Below are 19,736 nucleotides of genomic sequence, written 5' to 3' on the forward strand. Positions count from 1 at the left end.
GGCAGTATGACCAGACACAATAGTATTAGTTCTAATTTTTAATATATGAGGCCAGAAATACACAAGACAAATATTTGTTGAGGCAATTCTTATTAGGAAGAAAGCATTTTGAAAGTCACTCCAGTGAAACAACTTACCTATAGAACACTACAAATGTACTTGGCACTTCATGACAAAAGACATAGGGTAAAATCCTATCCTCATTGAAGTCACTGGGAGTTTTGCCATAGACTTCAGTGAGGCCAGGACTTCACCCATGGTCCTACCCCAAGGAGCTTGCAGTCTAGGTTAAATAAGAAACAAAATATCATGAAGAGGGAACAGAAATGAAGGTGGGACCAGCATAAGATCAGGAGGTTACTTTTCATTGTATATGTAGTGTTTGTTCCTTTTATAAGTTTGTTTTTGTCAGCATGTCATGAGTGGGGAAAAATAATGAAAAGGCAAATTGTACACATTTAAAATTAAAATCTAGAAAAATAGTTCATTAGGAATGAAGTGAACTAACCTATGTCTTGAAAAATACGTTTTCATTTGTACCTGCGCAAATATAATGTTTCTTTTATTCACTGCATTTGGAGAAATGTAAAATATAAGAATTGGTGCACAACTGAATCTGAGCTTAAAATTCATTTGTAGTTGTATGCTACAATATGTAATGTTGTTTTTTTCTAACTCACAAAAGATCAATCTTTTTTCCTAATGCTGTGTCCTAATGATAGATCAGATGTTACAGCAAAAAAAGTTAGTAGAAAAAGGAATCTTAAGTTACTTGGATGTTTAATTTAAACCTACATGTTTGTTGAGGATGAGGGAAAACACCTATTTCTAGGAGTTTTTTGTGTAAATATGGAGCAAACTCACCCCTACATTCCTGTGGATTTTTTTTTTTAAATTACAAAAGTTTTCCCTCCATGGCTGTCCCTATGTTAGCTAGACGTTCCTCAAATGTATACTCACACTTCAAACAATTTAATTCTTACATTTTTGGAGTGTCTTGTTTTACGTACATAGATGTTCTTCTTAAACCATGTTCTCAGGGTATTTAACAGAAGAATGCCAACAAGTTTGGTTTCAGTGGAAGGGTCTTCTCTTTAGCTAACTCTTCAAACTATGAGCATGCTGCCATCCTGATGATATACACTGCTGTCCATGGTGTAAGTTATAATAACTTGAGTCCCGAAAATATATCTCCTGGATCATTACAAATCCTCTGACAAACACAAGATGTGATCCACATCATCTTCCACTTAAAGGAGCTTTCTTTGGGGCAGTCAAACTGTACAATGATCATTTTGGATTTGTTAGGTATGCAACATCTCTTGTCCAGACACACACCACAGAAAGTAGGTTTGTAGCTTTGTGTGCTTGAGCATCCAGAAAAGGCTAGCTTCTCTGCTTTGGGAGGCTGAAATGTTGGCTGACACGTTTTTCCTTTTGGAATCTTAAATGTAAAACAAAGCAAAGCTTGAAACGTCACATGAAAAAAGCCAAAAACAAACAACAAAGGTTTTGAAATGCATTTAAATAGCAGTAGCATTTGAAACACTATCTACTTTTTTTATGCTGTCTTACTTTTCTTTGTACCAGTCAGAAACTGAGATTTATTTTTTAAAGTAATAAAACAGCAGGCTACCAGTAATGATCCTCAGATTTGTGGCTTTCTTTAAAATTATACTTCTGTAGTTCACTGCTACATGATAAAGACAAGATCAATCTTGTATTTCAGGAAGGCTCACATATAATGGAAAGCCATTTTGCACTACAATTTACCTTTATAGTCTTCAATATATTGGTCTGACAAGGTTGAATGAAACACAACCTCTCTTCTTTTCTCATTTCACATTTACTGTTTTCATTCGTTACTCTGTTGGATATACCTATGCCACAGGTTCTGGAACAAGGTGTCCAAGAAGTTGCCTGTACTAAGCACTTCTCCTTCAAAACAAGTGGTAGACTTCTGTAATCTGAGAGACAGAGCAATATATTTTACATGTTGCAACACAGCAAGATAGACACAGAACTTTTAAAAATAGCCTAAAGTAGCATTAATTGAAAAAGTGATTTAGCATTTGATTTCTGTTCATCTGGTTTCTCTCGTTAGAACTAAAAGGCTGAGGCTGAGATGTGCAAAGCTGCCTAAGAAATTTGGACACCAATTTCCATTAACCTTGGAATTTGACATCCAAATCTCTGAGATGGCTTTGAAAATCTCAGCATGACTGTTCGTATGTTCTATGGCCCTCCAGATTAATGTTATGGGAACCCAAAATCCCTTCTGAAGAACTGTTTTTTTAAAACATCCAGACTAGTGAAGAACACATTTTAAAAACTTCTTAGACTGCAGACCAGGTGCAGCTGTGAAAAGTTATATGAACACATGTAAATAAATCTTTTGATATGTAACTTTTCTTTTTTTATGTCAGAAGTGATTTTTTTTCAGTCATTTCTAAATATTAGTGCTAATAATCTAATCCCCTACCTAAAAGGAATGCAAAAAGGTAAAGGTATAAAATAAGATTTAAAATCACTGTGGCAAATCTTGATGAAATACTCAAGAAGGGCTCACAGGGTTTGAAATCTGCACATGTAGTTAAGAGGGTAGGGCAGAATTATGAGGGTACCTGGAAGGTAGACAGCAGGTTAAAAATCTCAGTGCAGGAAGCAGATTAAAAGCCTGGCACAGATCTGCAATAAATAAAGGGAGGTTACATAATTGCTCATATGTAGTACATTTTCTACGTATGATATAGCTACTGTCTTTGTTTAGGAATTAGCTAAACAGAAAATGCTTAAGGAAAGCAGAAAAACTGAAACAACAGTAAAAGCAATAAAATTAAGCTTAGCATTTGCTACCAGCATTAACAGAAAGGAGGAAATAATTAAAACAGTCTTAGAGCTAACAAGCCACTGCATGACTTCATGCAAACTATGCACAAATTGAATTTAAACCGTAGATTATTACATTATGTTAATGAGAGAACATCATTTTTTAAACAAATTTTCAGGTTTTCTCTGAAAGGAAAAAGCATTTCTCCTACCAAGGATTCCTACTCTATTTTGTTTTTGTCCCTTCCATCTTCCTCACTTTCCATGTTGTCTCCCTGTTCTTTGGGTGATGTCTCAATCTTAATTGGTATTGTAAAGTGCCATGTACATCTCTGGTGCTTCAGACATAATAAATAAGGCCTCCACATAGTACAGACCTTCTGTTCATTCAGGCTAAGTGGTACTTCTTTTCCAAGAGCTCTTACTTCCAGGTTCAAGTGTGGCTGAAGGTGTTTCTGTTCAGTTTAAAGTAACTGAAAATATTCAACCTAGTGCTGGGGCACTATTTTGTATCACTTTCCCTCCCTGTCAGCCCAGGACGTAAAGAAACAAGATGTAGGATTATAGCTACTCCTGGGGAGAGTCTGTGCCATTGCGAAATGCAAAATTTTGCAGAAATTAATGTTGTGTGTGCAGAATTTTCTTTTTTCCCCACAGAAATGGGCTGCAGAGATGTTGGCCTCCATTAGGGGCCATTGGACCTGACAGAGCCCGGGAGGATTTTGAACTGGAGGATTCCCAGCAGCTGCAGTTCCCAGCATGTCCTGAAGGAAGGAGTTGGCATGCAGGAAACTCTATGCAAGCCCAGGACCTAGCATCAGGCTGTTTCTCCCTCTGGATCCCTAGGAGGGTAGGGGATGTGAGTATCTGGCCTGGGGGGCCCACAGCTGGCCTTTGTGGGGGAAGGGTGTGACTGGCTGGTCTCTAGGCGGGGAGGGTGCAGAGAAACAACTGGGTTGTGATGGGAGTTTCTTTAACTCTCTATTCCTGGGAGAATTTAAGTGTGTCTGTATTGTTACAGACCTAATTGCTGACAGGTATTTTGAAATCAATTACCAAAATAATTGAAACGGGTGTGATTATATAAAATTATTTTGACAAAATTTGCAAAATTTTAATATATTGTGTGCACAGAATTCCCCCAGGAGTAGATTATAGCCCAGGTCCTCATATGGTAGTGCTGAGGGTTAACTATAAATTTAATTCCAGAAGTTAATTTTTGAGTCCGTCACGCTGCAGTGTTTCATTATTGGCTTGGGTCTATAAAATCATGGTTTGAAATTGAAGATGGATAGGCATGTGACCCACAAAGCTCATGTTTTAAATCAAAGGACATTTTTATTTAGATTTAAATATCTGCCAGGAGTTTGTAACCCAAATATTGTAACATCATGGTAATACATGAAAACTGGACATGTAAACAAACTTGACTTTGCATTCAACCGGAATCAACGCCAGAAAAGTTCCATTTAAATGCCTGGTTCCTGAAATGGAATCCCTAGTGCACTGAGCCCTGTAGAACAAAGTGGTCTCTATCCAGGAAGGCTTTGACAAATGGGGAAAATTCTTCTATGGATGTGCCGGCAAAGGGTTAAAAGCAATTTCTGGGTCCATTTAGACCTGCCAACTCTCTATGGGTTTTCAGACCTTTCTACAGGACTGGGTGAAAAAAACTCTTAGGGTTTGTCTATACTTACCGCGCTGGTTCGGCGGCAGGCAATCGAACTTCTGGGTTCGATTTATCGCGTCTAGTCTGGACGCGATAAATCGAACTCAGAAGTGCTCCCCGTCGACTCCGGTAATCCTGCTCGCCGCGAGGAGTACGCGGAGTCGACGGGGGAGCCTGCCTGCCGGGTCTGGACGGGGGTAAGTTCGAACTAAGGTATGTCGACTTCAGCTACGTTATTCACGTAGCTGAAGTTGCGTACCTTAGTTCGATTTGGGGGTTTAGTGTAGACCAAGCCTTAGTCTGTGGGTGAAAATGCTGCTCTAATTGGCTGCCTTTCCCCTTCACCTGTGTCTTTGGAAAAGACAGTCTATCAGAGGTGTTGTATGAGCTGAATAACTGCATGGACCCTCAGCATGTATAGCAACCAGTGATCCTTCCCATCCCCTGCAAACATGGGGCTGGAATGCTCAGCCCTGTGAACTGAAAGCCAACTGGGAAGCAGTTGCTTTGCAGTTGTTCTCATTGTGTTTCACAGTTTATCCAAATTCCTGAATTCATAGCAAGGGCTGGAGTTGCTCTTCACTCTCAATAAAAATGATTGAAAATGCACCTTAAGATTTCTGTTTTATTAACGTGCTGGGAAGACGCAACATCTTGTCTTGCAGGTATATAAAATTATAATTCCAGTTTATTAATAAATTTTAATTGGTTTAAATTATTTGTTATCAGATATTCCAGATGGTTCCGTTTCTCCTTGGTTAGATTAACAACATTCTCTAAAAGTGTGCAATTCATTCGTTTGAACTCAGTTGCTTTTCTGAGTTCCTTTCCTACTGTGTATGGTTTTATTCCCAGTTTTGGATAAATTCTGTAAAAAGGAATTGCTATCCTTCATGTCTGGTCTAAGTATCAAATTTATCATTTAGATGTAGGATAAGCTTCCATTTTTTAGGATAGCTTGCATAAGCACTTGAACTTCTTGGAAGCTTGTCCAAACTGAATTCCAGATTTTGTGAGGTTAACCATCAGCATGTGAGTATAAATTTGCTATAGCCTGGGCTGGCTCGCTTGTTTGCATGCTCCTTCCTATATATCTGCAAAACTTGAATCTGGTTTGTTCTTGAGCCTCGGGCTATCCTTAGTTTTATTTTATTCTCCTTCTCATCCTAGAAGCAGAGGACGAATGATTTAACCTGGAAATGGCGATTTATAATTTGAACCTGATAATATTACGAGTAGTTTAGAAACCAGAAAATTATAAATTGCTCCATATTCTTATAGACTGAATCCAAGATAGAGAAGGAAGTTGGGTTTTTTCCCCCTTGCAATGGCTGAGATTTTGTCAATAACCAACCAGGCTGTCTGAGCCAAAATCTAGAATCCTCCATTTTCTATTGATAAGAAGGGTCTACAAGATGTCGGTAAATAGAATATCAAACCATTTGTTCTTTTTTTTTAAAATAAATGTGTAGTTTAAAAACGTATCATGTACGAAAATAGTTTACCATTCTAGTCATGCACACCTGGCATTAATCTGTAACCTGTTGATTGTAGCTGTTTCTGTTGTCCAGGGCCACAGTTGGAATGTCCAGACTTTTTTCTGCCGTTGACCATGACGCATTGACTTGCTGCTGCTTTTGAGGTGAATACAGGTGTACATCCAATTGCACCACTAACACAGAGACACTTATAAAGTGGAGTAGGCTGGAAGGCCTGGCCATTGACATAATACACTCCACTGAGCTCACATCCTACTGCTATCATATCTGAAAATGGTAAAGAGCAAAATTACTAACACAGCTACAAGCTATAAAATGCAGTTAATGGATACCAAATGGTAAGGCAAGATCATCCAATTACCGGCATTGATGAAGTTCTGCAGATGTAAGAGGAGAGTTCTGCCCTTTTCCACCTAAACACAACTATTATCTGTGAGAAATTATACTTATTGGCTGCTTTGTTTCAACCCCGTCACAAATGCTTCCATAAATAAGAGTGGATACACCTAATGGACCACTCTGACTGATGTGTAAAATGGTGTAACGGTGACACCATTAAAAATACTTACTTACACATCAGTAAATGAGTGAGTGTACGGCTGGTGTAATTTACAGACAAGGAACTGTGCAGCCCAAACTAAAAGATTTTTTTTTTCTTTTGAGTCAGACTATAAAGAACCATGCCTATCACCCCCTGAAGTTTCAAGAATAGGATGTGAAAAAGTAACTTACATGCACATACTCCTGTTTCATACCTAGGCCTGTCTGCAGAGTAATCACAGTAAAGTCCTTTGTGAGGGTCACAGGTATCTGCTTCATTACAGATCTCTCCAGCCTGCTTGGCACAGATTTTACAACATCCGCAACCATCCTTTACCAGGCTCACTCCAGGGGTGCAGGTTGGCACACGGGGGCATTTGCATGGCCAATGACAAAACTCTTTACGCTGATGTACCTCACTGGCTTCTGCAGATTTTTCCCCAGGCTTCACTTCTAGTTGTCCGTTGCCTTGTGCCCTGCAGAAAAACTTACATATGGTTGGACTTTTGAGGGCTGGGTTACTTTAAGCATGGTTAGTATACCATAAACTTTAGTAAGGATGAAAGAAGTGCATTTCATAAAGCCACTAAAGCTTTTGTAAAAATTCACAAGATGAAAAAGTGAGAGACGCTGGGGCAGTACATGAGAAACAAAGGACCAAATTCACCACTAACTTAGCACATTTGGAGTGTTACACCAACAATGAATCTGACCTACTGTTTATTTCAAAGAAAATTAATCTCTCTTCTTTCAACAAAATAAAACTTTTAGTGTAGTTAGTCAGGAGAAGGTTTTAAATTTGGTGTTGTACGGTTTCACACTGTTGATGAAGTTATACCAAATGTACTCAGCCCTAATCTATAGACTGTATCTGTCAGCCCTACAAATTCACTCTGATATCTGGAAGTCAAGTGATCTTTCTGCCACTTACATTGGCGCAAGTATTTGAAAATTTGGCACTCACAGCTTACTTGACAATTGGGTTGTTGGTGTGCGAAGGAACAAAAGGCAGGTCACTTTTCCATTGTTGTGTTGGCTTTGCTGTGCTAGTGGCAGGAAAAATGTGTTGTAGGGTGCTGATCCTGCAAACAGGTACGCATGTGAGCAGTTCCACTGAGTTTCACGAATTTGTTCACATGCATAAATTTACTCACATGAGTGTTTGCAGGATCCAGGGCTTACGTAGGAAAGAGATCTTAACAGACTGGCGGCAGCACTGAGATGGCAAGGTGGTAGGCTGAGTGACCTAAAGCAAAAGTCCTGTGTGTCTCATGATTCTACACAATACTCCACACAGTCTAGCTCCTGCTTCAGAGTTTAAGTCTTCACTTTAAAGGAAAACTGGTTCTAGCCCATGATTGAATAGAGAACCTTCCAGAAATGAGCCATTAGTGTTGTTTTCTGAAGTCTACAGTGAGCCTGAAACAGTATTTCTGAGAGCGGTACGTTGCTTCTGTTTATTTCAATGGCGTATTAATGCTAAAACATAATGACAATTTAAATGTCAACCATAACTATTTCACTGGTCTTAAATAAAAACCTAGACCTTAATGTGCTTATTTAGCAGTGGTGAATAGATTGATATGGGGGAAGGATCCACAGAGCGGCTAGTAATTCCCATGGTCTAAGGGGTTTGGGAACAAGGAGTACTAGCAGCTCCACCAGTGTAGCTTAAAGAAACCTCCAACCTTGCCCATTAAGAGCCAGGGAAAGAGAAGATACAGGCATTCCCCACTGACAAAAGCCTCAGCTACCACGTAGGTGCCAAAAACCTGATCCATCTTCCTCATTTTTCTGGGTACCTAAGGCTCCCCTTAAATGCAATCAGCTTCTCTTTCTCCAAACAAATTCTGCAGTGCAGTACTGTCTGGTCAGTAAAAACAACCTTTGGCAGTCTATAGAAGACTATTGTACTAGTTATATTATTCATTTTCCTATTTAATTCAATACAAATTCCCATTTTTAAACTGGAAGTTGCTGCAGAACTCTGCTTTGCATGCCACAACAACCAGCCGCATAACTGAATTCCAGTTCACCACAGGGAATAGGGGATCTTCCTAATGAGGTTTTTCCCCTGTGATTTTCATATTTATAGTAATTTTTCTAGCTATGTTCATCATTTTTCAAACATTCCACCAAACCTATAAAGTTTTACTGGGTTCCAACATCTAGCTTCCATAGTCACTTGACTAGAACTATTTTTTAAGATACACACCTGTTCACAAAATCAACCACTATGGGAGCTGAAATATTATGCCATACCTCCCAATAGGCTCTGCCATGTACCAGGCAGTTTAATAAATGTGGTGTTTTTAATCATTCCATTATTTATTTTCATTCGTTCTCCACACAAACGTAGTACAGTAGTAATATGATAAATCACTAGCTCTTATAACTGATTTTTTTTAAGGGAAGGCTTTATGTTAACCTTTCAACCAGCCCTACAATTAGCTTAGTCTGTACTTCTGGTGCCAGTTATTAAAGCTTTTTAAAATTTCTGTCTCTGGACGAAGTTTGTGAGGTAAACAGGTGTTCTTAAAAATTTATCAGTATAAGTGACTGGATGGTTACTTTAGGAAACTCCCATCAACACAGCTCAACATTTGCTGAAACCTTTTCCCCCAAAATATTATCTATCTTGTAAAAATTTGGCTAGGATCTGAACTACACACTGTGATATTGTCTGTGTGACTAAAATCAGTATCTCTTATTTCAAAATGGATCTGTGTACTCTTAACAGAATTCCTTCATATTGCTTACATTAATGCAGTTATTTAAGCTTTTGTATTATAAGTCAAAATGTGCTTTGAACCTGCTCTACCTAAACAAAACAAAAAAAAAAAGAAAGAGAGGACAACTCAGAGATGTGAACAGGACCGGTGCAACCACTAGGCTGACTAGGTGGATGCCTAGGGCGCCAAGTGGTTGGGGGTGCCAAAAAAGCAGTGCCCCAAAAACTTTTTTTTAAGCAGCGGAGCACAAGGCTGCTGCTGCTCCCCGGCTCCAGAGGGACTGCCCGTGGTGTGGCCAGTCCTTCCCCCCAGGGGAGCAGCCAGTGGTGGCGCGGGGAAGAGGAGAGTCTAGCGCTAGCAGCTGCACCTTCTTCCCCGCACCGCGGGCTGAGCCGGGCTCCCCGCCACCCCCGGGGTTCTCAGCGGCGGCGGCAGCAGGCTCGGGCGCAGGGGGGGTTGGCTGCCTGTGCCGCCGCGGAGAGCCCAGCTCAGCCTGCGGCGCAGGGAAGAAGGCGCAGCTGGGCTCTGCTCTTCCGGCGGAGAAGCTGGGTGTCTACTCCGCCTGCAAGCAGGGCCGGCTTTAGCAAGAGCGGGGCCCGATTCCTGGGGGCGGGGCTTGCTGCAAGCCCCGCCCCCAGGACCCAAGCCGAGCCGCCAGGGGGGCCCCGAGCCGCGCCGCCGGAGGGGACCGGGGGGGCCCCGAGCCAAACTGAGCCGCGCCGCCGGGGGGGCCCCGAGCCGAGCCGCCGGGGAGGTCCGGGGGGGGCCCGAGCCGCGCCGCCGGGGGGGCCCCGAGCCGCGCCGCCGGGGGGGCCCCGAGCCGAACCGAGCCGCCGGGGGGGCCCCGAGCCGAACCGAGCCACGCCGCCGGGGGGGGACGGGGCCGGAGCCGGGCCACGGGGGCCGTGCTGGGGCCTGCGGGAACGGGCCGCGCCTCCCCGGAGCCCTTCTCCCGCCCCCACCCCAGCTTACCTCGTGCTGCCGGCCGGCCCGCCCCTGCTGCTTAGTCTCAGACTAAGCAGGGGAGGGGGCGGGGCGTGCAGGGCAGGGGAGGAGGGGGAAGTGAGCTGGGGGCGGGGTGAACAGCTGCAGCGCGGGGCCCTCTTGGCGCGGGGCCCAATTCAGCCGAATCGGCTGAATCGGCCTAAAGCCGGCCCTGCCTGCAAGGTACCTGGCCGGGCCGCAGGGAGCCGCACGGGCCTGCGGAGCACCGGGGGTGGGCAGGTCCAGTCCCTGGCCTGAGGAATGGTGTTTGTGGGGGGGAGCAACCCAGGCACCCCTCCCCCAGCCAGCGCCACCCCCGCCAACACCCACCAACCAGCTACCTTCTCCCCTGTGCACCCTCTGCCCCAACAACCCACCCTGTCCTGCCACTTTTGCCTCTGGGCAACCTCCACCCAGCAACACCCCTCCACCCCCAGCCACCACAGTCACCTTCACCCCTGCATCAACCTCTGGACCCCCCCTCCAGCTCCTTTCTGACTACTCCTCCCTTGTGCAAACCCCTCTGTGCCACCTTCACCCCCCTGCAACAACCCCAGGCACAGACACCTCCCAGCCTGCCAGCCCCTTGCAACAACCCCCTCCTGCCCACTCCTCCCTTGTGCCACTCCCTCCCTGCCACTGCACCTCCTGCAACAAGCCCCTTTTGCCTCCGTGCAATCTCTTCCTTGGCACTACACCCCCGCTCCTCCACCTCTTGGCCTCCTCCACCCCCTGCAACGATCCCATGCACACCCCTCTCTGCCACATTCACACCCTGGAAGAGCTCCCATACTACCCCCCCTCTTTGCACACACACACCCCCGTGCCCCCTGCACTTTGTGAACATCTGGGCCCCTGGGGGGAACTTGGCTGTAGGAAGGTGGGGGCTGGACATTGGAGGGGGGGCGCAAGGTGGAAGTTTCGCCTAGGGCGCAAAATATCCTTGCACCAGCCCTGGGTGTGACTCTTCACAGCAAGAAAAACAAATCATGAGAAAACATCCTGTGGTAGGGTTAACTCTGCTGCCACTGAATAACACTGTTTACTTGAAAAAATCTTCAGCGTTCTATCAAGTTAGGATACAAGCAGGCTTTAAATTTTTAAAGTTGACAAACCAAATATTTTATGATTCTTCCTTCCCTAGCCTATTATAACAATTGTGTCCACATCACACAAACCCACGGCACATGTTTTGCCAATCCTATGGGCAGATTCAGAAAGGAGACCATTGTGTGGAAATCTCTTGATGCGTGGTTGGTTGGTTGGTTTTTAAGATTAAGCAAATTATGTATGAGGTAAATAAATTAATACCAAAGTATAATTGTTTTGAAAACTGTCCATGTGGAGATTTAAACTTCATCATTAGAAGAGGAAAAGAACACAGTTGCAAGGTATTTTTTTAATGGAATTGGCCTTTGAAACTGGAGTAGATAGAGCAGAATTTCTCTGTTGTTAAAACAGTTTAATAACACCAGAGCTCTTTGCTAATTTGCAAAACTAGCTCATGGAGCCCTAGAGCCAGATCAGTGCATGTACCTGGAATATGAATGAAGGAAAGATGTTTACTTACATTGTGTCAGACAAGAATTTGCACTCAGAAAGAGAGAGAGAGTTGAAGTCACTGAGAATTTAATTTTTTTTTTTAGCAATGAACTGAAGTGAGAGGAAAATGTCAAAATTGTGACTGTGCAATGAATAAGCTGCAAATAAAATTGTACATGGTGGTAAAAAATGGCTTCCTATTCTGCACACAGCATTTTCTTGTGTGAATTTTATTTTGTCATGAAGGAAATAAAAGTTTTAACCGCTCGAGGGAGAAAAAAATATTTTGAGAAAACTTACCTGTTGCATATAAATGATGGTGAGGAGAGTGAGAATGAGGAGCCACTGCATGTTCCTGTAGAGTCAGAAGTGAAAGCGAGAGATAGAGAACAGGCTGAGCTGTGTCAGACTGAGCACTGTACACAAAGCTCTCCCTTGTCTCCTCTGCAAATCCTTCTTTCCTCAGCACATGCAAGAACACCCACACATTCATACTCGAAATCCTTCACTTCGTACATAACCAGTTTCGTGCTCAGACTTTCAACTGATCTTTCATTTTCTTAAGCCACTTTCCAGAATATGTTTTAACACCCTGTTCAGTGACAGAAAGTTGTTCCTGTCTTAACTGAGGTCAAGTTGGGCAAACTTCTGATTGGTGAAGTTAACTGCTGGAAGCGTGGAGGATTTTTTTAGCTTGTATTTAAATCCTTATTGCATGGACGTTATGATCATTTTAAAAGGACAGAGCCTCAGTAATACATTTTCTTGAAGCAGTATAAGCTGTGTTCCTCAAATTTAGAGGCCTAATCCTCTATGATGCATAATGCCTAATGGGGTCAGACCCTAAGAGATGGAAATATCAACATTTATTGTACATGCTATACAGTGTACCATGCACAATACCAGTGGGGCTATTGCACTGTTTATTTAGTGGAATAGAGATGGGGAAACTGGCACTCTGATCTGTGCATCTCCCTGTGTAGACCAGCTGCCAATGTTTTAATTACTGTGTTTACACTGTAATCTAATTAGGCATTGTGAAGCTGAGTGTCACTGCACTTAACTTTTAGGCACCTAGCAAATCACGGGAACAATACTGTGATCCACAGAGCCTGAGTTTAGCACCTAGATGCCCCATACAATGAATGGGGGAGAAAACACCTTAGAATGAGATCCACAAAAGCCAGCACACTGAGGAGGGAGCTGCCTAATGAGAGATGCCCAGGAGAGGGGTATGTCCTAGGCCCTGCCTCTCTGACAGAGATAGGCACCTATCTCTGCTTGGGATATATATAAACCAGGGGAAGATAGGCATATAGCCATCTAAGTCGTATGGGGGGGCCCAATCCAGTAGCCATGCCCAGGGGCTGCCTAACTCCATACAAAACAGCCAGGAGGGCAACACTCACTTATAGCCTTTAGCCTAGTGCTTAGGTAGGGTTACCATATTTTGTGCCTCCGAATGGAGGACACTCCACGGGGCCCCGCCCCCGCCCACGCCCCCCGCCCCAACCCCGCCCCCTCCCCTGCTTCCCGCGAACATTTAATTCGCGGGAAGCCTGAAGCAGGTAAGGGGGGGTGTGGGGGGAGGAGGCGCGGCCCAGTCTAGGTCGGCTCGGGCCCTGGGGTGCCGGCCCCAGCCGACCACCCCCGGCCCGCCCAGCACTGCCGGCCCCCGGCGGCCCGGCGCACCCCCGGGCGGCCCGGCCCCGCGGGTCCGGCCCCCCGGCCCAGCGTACCCCGCAACCCCGGCCTGGCTTGGCTCCCGGCCCCCCGGCCCAGCGCACCCCGCGACCCCGGCCCAGCTCCTGGCCCCGCGGCCCAGCGCACCCCCCGGCGGCCCGGCTCCCAGCGCACCCCCCGGCGGCCCGGCTCCCAGCGCACCCCGCGGGCCCGGACCGGCTCCCGGCCCCGCGGCCCAGCGCGCCCCCCGGCGGCCCGGCTCCCAGCGCACCCCGCGGGCCCGGACCGGCTCCCGGCCCCGCGGCCCAGCGCGCCCCCTGGCGGCCCGGCTCCCAGCGCACCCCGCGGGCCCGGCCCGGCTCCCGGCCCCGCGGCCCAGCGCACCCCCCGGCGGCCCGGCTCCCAGCGCACCCCCCGGCGGCCCGGACCGGCTCCCAGCCCCGCGGACCCGGCCCCCGGCTCCCCGCCCGGCCCCGCGCCCAGCCCGGCCCGGCACCGCGCGCCCGGCCCGGCACCATGCCCCCAGCCCCGCGACCCCAGCCCCGCACCGGCCCCGGCCAAAGAGGCCCCGCCGAGCCCGCCCTCCCGATTTTCCCGGACATGCCCGGCTTTTGGGGATTTCCCCCCGGACGGGGATTTGAGCCCCCAAAAGCCGGACATGTCCGGGAAAATCCGGACGTATGGTAACCCTAGCTTAGGTATTTACCCAGGATGTGGGAGAGTTCCAGGCCTCCTCTGCCTGATGAGGATTTGAACAGTGTTCTGCCACCTTTCAGATGAGTGCCCTAACCACTGGGCTACAGAGTCATTCTGATTTTTTTCCTGGCCCAATTAATATTTAATTATCCAATGATTTAATAGAATTAGAATAGAGACCTACATCAGAATATCCCACAGCCGAGTTAGTAGGGCATGCACCTGAAAGGTGACAACTCCTTGTTCAAATCCCTTCTCAGCAGGCAAAGGGGGCACTTGAACAAGAGGGTCTCCAACAGCCTGGGTATACCTAACTACTATGTTATAAGGGAGGTCCTCCCACACCTGGCTGTTTTGTACAGAGTTAAGCAGGCTCTGAGCACGCCTACTGACTCTAGCCCCACACACATGTGCATCCAACAGTCTCTCTTTCCCCGGTTTGTGTATCTATCTGGGGCCGGGAGTTAGGTGTCTGGGTGCCTAGAGGGAAGCAGCAGTGCCTGTGCTCAGAGGCAGAAACATAGATGCACAGGGAACTTTCACTGCAAAAACTTAGACGCTGAGTGACTTTAAGTATCAGGGGGTAGCCGTGTTAGTCTGTATCTACAAAAACAACAAGGAGTCTGGTGGCACCTTAAAGACTAACAGATTTATTTGGGCATAAGCTTTCGTGAGTAAAAACCTCACTTCTTCGGATGCAGTGACTTTAGGCACCTACAGGGTTAGGTGGAAGCCAAGCAGGTGTTCTGTGGATCGCAGTGGTGCCTAAAAATGGGACTTAGCCACCTACATGTCAGGGACCATGGCTCTTGAATGCTGATGCACAGGGCTCCCAGGAGCTAGTAAGTTCTAACCTGCAACTCGGTGACCTGTTTAACAGTTGTCAGAATAGAAGCAGAATGCTGACAGAGAACTCCAATACTGGGATCTGATGGGCTGAACACTGCGGGGTCCTGATTGCTTCCCAGCTTCTATTTAAACCAAGCACAGGGACAGGAAGTTATCCATGCAGCTGGGTTTCCCCTGCTTAGGACTGCTTCTCCTGCAATACTTGCAGCTACTGCTGAATCCCTGGTCGCCTGACCCTGCCTGCCTCCTGACACCTGAGTCCTGTCTTGGACTCTGACCTCTTGGTATCTGCCCTGGCCTGACTCTTGCTCTGACCATTAGTTCAGATGTCCACATCCTGGTTGTGACACTAAGTACCCTTTGTGGAGCTCACCCTGACTGCCTAAAATTCTGTAGGACCAGGTCTATACTCAAAAAGTTCTGCTGGATAATACTGTTGATTAGGCTTTTGAGTTGTTGTGAAATTTTTATATTGGGAAAAAATATTGTAGTGTAGATGCAGTTATACTGGCAACAAATCCTTTTGCTGGTACAGTTTATTTTGTTTGGAGAACTGGTACAAGCTGTATCAACAAAAGAATTATTTTGCCGCTATAAGCTGCGTTTCCACTAGGGGGCCTGCTGGTATAGCTATACCGGAAATCCTTTCAAGTGTAGACAAGGCCGAGGAAGACAAAAGAAATTCTGTTTCATAATCTGACTGAAATCCTCAATGGTTGGTTCTTGGTTGACTCATCCTTCCTCTGCCTGTTCCTTCCAGCCAGCTACCATCATGCCAAGCTAACTACATTATTATAATATGCTTTATCACCAGATAGGTGCATAGGTAACTATCTTACTGGCAACTAGCTCAGCTGTGCTCACGGCCAATCTTAGTTTTTTGGTAGGCTAAACAAAACTAGATTTTAATAGCATAGTTGAGATCAGAAATGGGAGTTTTCTAAAAGCAGATTTCGTTTAGAAAAATAAAAACTTTAGGCTTTCACTTCAAAAGCAGTGTATGAACACAATTGTATCTTGTCTTTATTTACATTAGAGAGAAGAGAAGTTACTATTAAGACACAAGCATAAACACGAGCCTAGAACTGTCTCATATGGGTAAAAACATAGGCAGCTAAACATCAGCAATTGAGGGCTTTTTAAGCTGAAAGGGCATAGAAATGAGGAATGATATTTTTTTTCTGTGAAGGCCAAAAGGAGCCCAGAGCACACTTGCAACTTGGAGCCCCATGTGGCTTTTTGTTTTGAGTGCCTCTAGGGTTGGCACTGGCTTTGAGGAGCTTTAGTTCTACCAATAGACATATTTCAATTTCAGAAGCAAGATCCATGGCACAGGAAAATTGCAGTGTAGAAAGCCAAATCATATTCATTTGATTAGGTTGCCATGGCTTGTCAAGCAGCATCACACGTAGCTATCATTTGACCATGGATGGCAGTACTTAGAAACAGGTTTGCAGCTCTGTTTCTAATTGAGCAGTGGGTTTTTTTCAACCTTTTTTCATTTGCGGACCCCTATCAAATTTTGAATTGAGGTGTGGACTCCTTTGGAAATCTTAGACATAGTTTGCAGTCCATGGCCCACGGGTTGAAAACAATAACCTTTTGCGGACCCTTTAGACGTAGTCTGCAGACCCCTAGGGGGGAACCACTGTAATAGAAAAACTAGGGTTGTCAATTCATCGCAGTTAAGTCACATGATTAACTCAAAAAAAAAATCACAATTTAAAAAATTAATCATGATTAATCGCACTTATAACAATAGAATACCAACTAAAATTTATTAAATATTTTTGGATGTTTTTCTACATTTTCAATATTGATTTCAAATACAACACAGAATACAAAGTGTACCGTGCTCACTTTATATTATGATTTTTATTACAAATATATGCACTGTAAAAATGATAAACAATAGAAATAGTGCAATCTCTTTATCATGAAAGTGTAACTTACAAATGCAGATTTTTTTTGTTACATAACTGCACTCAAAAACAAAACAATATAAAACTTTAGAGCCTACAAGTCCTCTTAGTCCTACTTCTTATTCTGCCAATCACTAAGACAAATAAGTTTGTTTACATTGACAGGAGATACTGCTGCCTTCCTTGGACTGTGCAAAAAGTGGGAGACATGGATCCTTTTTCTGCATTTTCCAGAAACCATTAAGGGCACTAAGATCAAAATGTTGCATCTACTGCTAAACATTGTTTTTCCCTCAGGACATTTCCATATTCTCACTGAAGCTGTAGGGATGCTGGATTTGCTCCCCCTTCTTTAATCTGCCTACCTTGGAGGCCCTGCATCGCAACTAATATTCTTCTGACTGATGAAGACTGGACTCAGTCAGTGCCCTGGCATGACATTAGAGACTATGCTTTATTGGTCCTATGGCATTTTACACAAGTGTTAAGGTTGTTAATGCCTGTGTCCTGACTGCACTGTAGTTTGGGTGCTTGCATTCTCGTTGCCTAACACTCCTGTGGAGATTCAATTAGATAAGGCATTCTTCATTTCCTGAACTAAAATTGTTCTGTTGTGTAGGCTGGTGCCATTATAATTCCATTTCAGAGGGCGTGTATTTTGGTGGTGTATGAAGTGATCCCTAAATACAATACATATAGCTTGTTATTCTGAAAAGCATGTTCCTCTCTGTAAAATGTGCAATGTAAATCTGTTAAATCATAATAAATAGAGGTGGGAAAGTTCTCCTAGATCACAGAGCACAGTCCCATAAATACAGGTATTTAGTGATCGTAAACAAATTTTATTAAAGTTAATGTTTAAGATTAAATATACACAAGTTAAGAGGGAATCTGGGGTCTGGCTTGAGTTATGAGGGATTACAGGTACCGCTTACAAGGATCACGAGATACATACATATCACATAACCAGCATAGACCCAGATGGGGGTGCGGGAGTTTTTAAAGCGTCAGTGGATAAGTGGGCTCGGGTACGCCACCCATGGAATGTACTAAGAGTCCAAGTCAGTGTCCGTGTAGCGAATAAGTAGATGACGGGGGTGCGTCCATTGGTTCGTCAGGGAAGGAAGTGGGTTATTTCCCTGGGCGGCAGTTTCAGTTACTCAACCTGGTACTGGCAGTGTCCCATGATGTGTTCCGTATAGAACCTGATGTGTTCCATATAGAACCTGATCTTAGCCAAATGCCAAGATATTTTTTACTGAAATTTGTTAATTACAATTGCTTGTAGCTGGTGTATTTCAGAAATATAGGCCAATGGTTTCAGCCTTGGACATCTGAAGGTTATAGATTTAGGTGCCTATTTAATATCAGATCACCCAAAATAAGTGATCTTATATTAAGAAGTGCTGATACTTCAGTGAGAGCAATAGATACTCATCTTCTCCGAAAATCAGACCACTTATTTAAGTGCCTAAATTTGGGCTTGGGGGCCCAATTTTTGGCACCCATGTATGAAAGTTTTGACCACAGTTTCTTCTTTCTTTGTATGCTGGTGTGTACAAAAAAAGAAGCTACCTTTTTCTCTGAGTTAAATCGACTGTGTATATCTTCTCACTCACAAAACTAAATAGGTGAATAAATAAAAGCACATTAAGCAATTTTAACTTATTGCACTTGGCTCTCCTTTGGAATTTTCCTGCACCCTGTTTACTAACTCTGGCTTTGCAAAGAAACCACCCTGCTCATGACAGTCATGCTCCAAAGGTGTTTAGATATTTTCTCAAGAAACACAGCCAGCATTAATGACAACTTTACTATATTTGCAAATTTCACCCTTAGATAAATTAGCACCAAGAGCAGATTAATTCCTGGCCAGAATAGGACATCTTGAATTCTGTTCTTACTGTTGTCATTACTCAGATGAGCACTGCAGATTCTGCTTAACATTTCCAGCCTCAAGGTGTGTGGTATCATGGCATGATATCCTTTTTGAAGAATCCCATCATATGCCACGATTTCATCGTGAAGTTCTTATGGTTAAAGGTGCCTCAGATTTTCCTAATGGCCATTCATCAAGAAATATTCTCTCAAGTTCTTGTAAGGTTGGGTCATTTTGTTTCTCTTTTGAGCTTTTAAAATTTTGTTTCAGAAATGGGTAGTACCTGAATCCTCATTCCTTCACATTTCTTTTCTTGTAGCTCCTCGCTTTCATTTTTAATAGGCACTTTTGAAAGCATGTCTATACAAGAAGCTCCTTTCCAGGAGTCAAATCCTGGCTCTACTGAAGTCAATAGGAATATTGCCATTGATTTCTTTGTGGTCAGAATTTCACCCCAGGCCTTTATCACCTTGAATCAACTCTTTTGCAATGACAAAATCATTTTCTGACATCTAGGTGGTGCTTTGCACAATTGCTTCCATAATAGAGTTTCCAGCTGCTAATGGTCTGTTTGTACCGCAACCGATTTCTGCCCATAAACTAATTTACGAAACTACTCACAACCAAAACTAGTTGCTAACATTTCTCTTTCAATCTAAGCCGATTCTTTTGTGTTTTAACCAAAGTATTAGAAGCATATACTTCTAGTTGATCATGTGAAAAGATGGATTCCAGGCTATGCGTGCACATATTGACTGAAAGCCTAGGCTCTTAACCTCAAAATAGTTCAGCACTGGTGCTTCTGTCATAACTTGGTTTACATTTCCAAATGGGGTGATCAGATGTCCCGATTTTTTAGTATCGCATGGACAGCCAGCTCTACAACCTGCGGCATCTTCATTCTAAAATGAA

At 44.3% G+C, this 19,736-nt stretch overlaps 1 protein-coding gene across 2 annotated transcripts; it reads right to left on the minus strand.

Annotated features, from left to right (window-relative positions):
• Positions 1–25: 25 nt before the first annotated feature.
• On the minus strand, positions 26–12,146 carry CCN6 (cellular communication network factor 6). Of its 2 annotated transcripts, XM_054023777.1 has the most exons (6): positions 12,096–12,146; positions 6,730–7,024; positions 6,022–6,264; positions 2,625–2,688; positions 1,881–1,967; positions 1,290–1,444 (listed from the first exon to the last, which is right to left on the minus strand). In XM_054023777.1, exons 1-6 carry the CDS (start codon positions 12,144–12,146, stop codon positions 1,387–1,389), a joined length of 798 nt encoding a protein of 265 aa, XP_053879752.1. In that variant the 3' UTR covers positions 1,290–1,386. The 2 variants fall into 2 exon arrangements, with proteins under 2 accessions (XP_053879753.1, XP_053879752.1); XM_054023778.1 differs by lacking the exon at positions 2,625–2,688 and having other exon boundaries at positions 26–1,444; positions 1,774–1,967.
• Positions 12,147–19,736: the final 7,590 nt, after the last annotated feature.

The sequence above is a fragment of the Malaclemys terrapin genome, chromosome 3 (genome assembly GCF_027887155.1).
Source record: "Malaclemys terrapin pileata isolate rMalTer1 chromosome 3, rMalTer1.hap1, whole genome shotgun sequence".
NCBI lineage: Eukaryota > Metazoa > Chordata > Testudines > Emydidae > Malaclemys > Malaclemys terrapin.

Coding starts and splice junctions, on each gene's coding strand:
- CCN6 (XM_054023778.1), bottom strand. CDS start 12,146: ATGCAGTGGCTCCTCATTCTCACTCTCCTCACCATCATTTATATGCAA. Junction 7,025..12,095: donor CCATCATTTATATGCAACAG/GTAAGTTTTCTC, acceptor ACCATATGTAAG/TTTTTCTGCAGGGCACAAGG. Junction 1,968..6,021: donor AGGTTACAGATTAATGCCAG/GTGTGCATGACT, acceptor TCTGTCTCTCAG/ATTACAGAAGTCTACCACTT.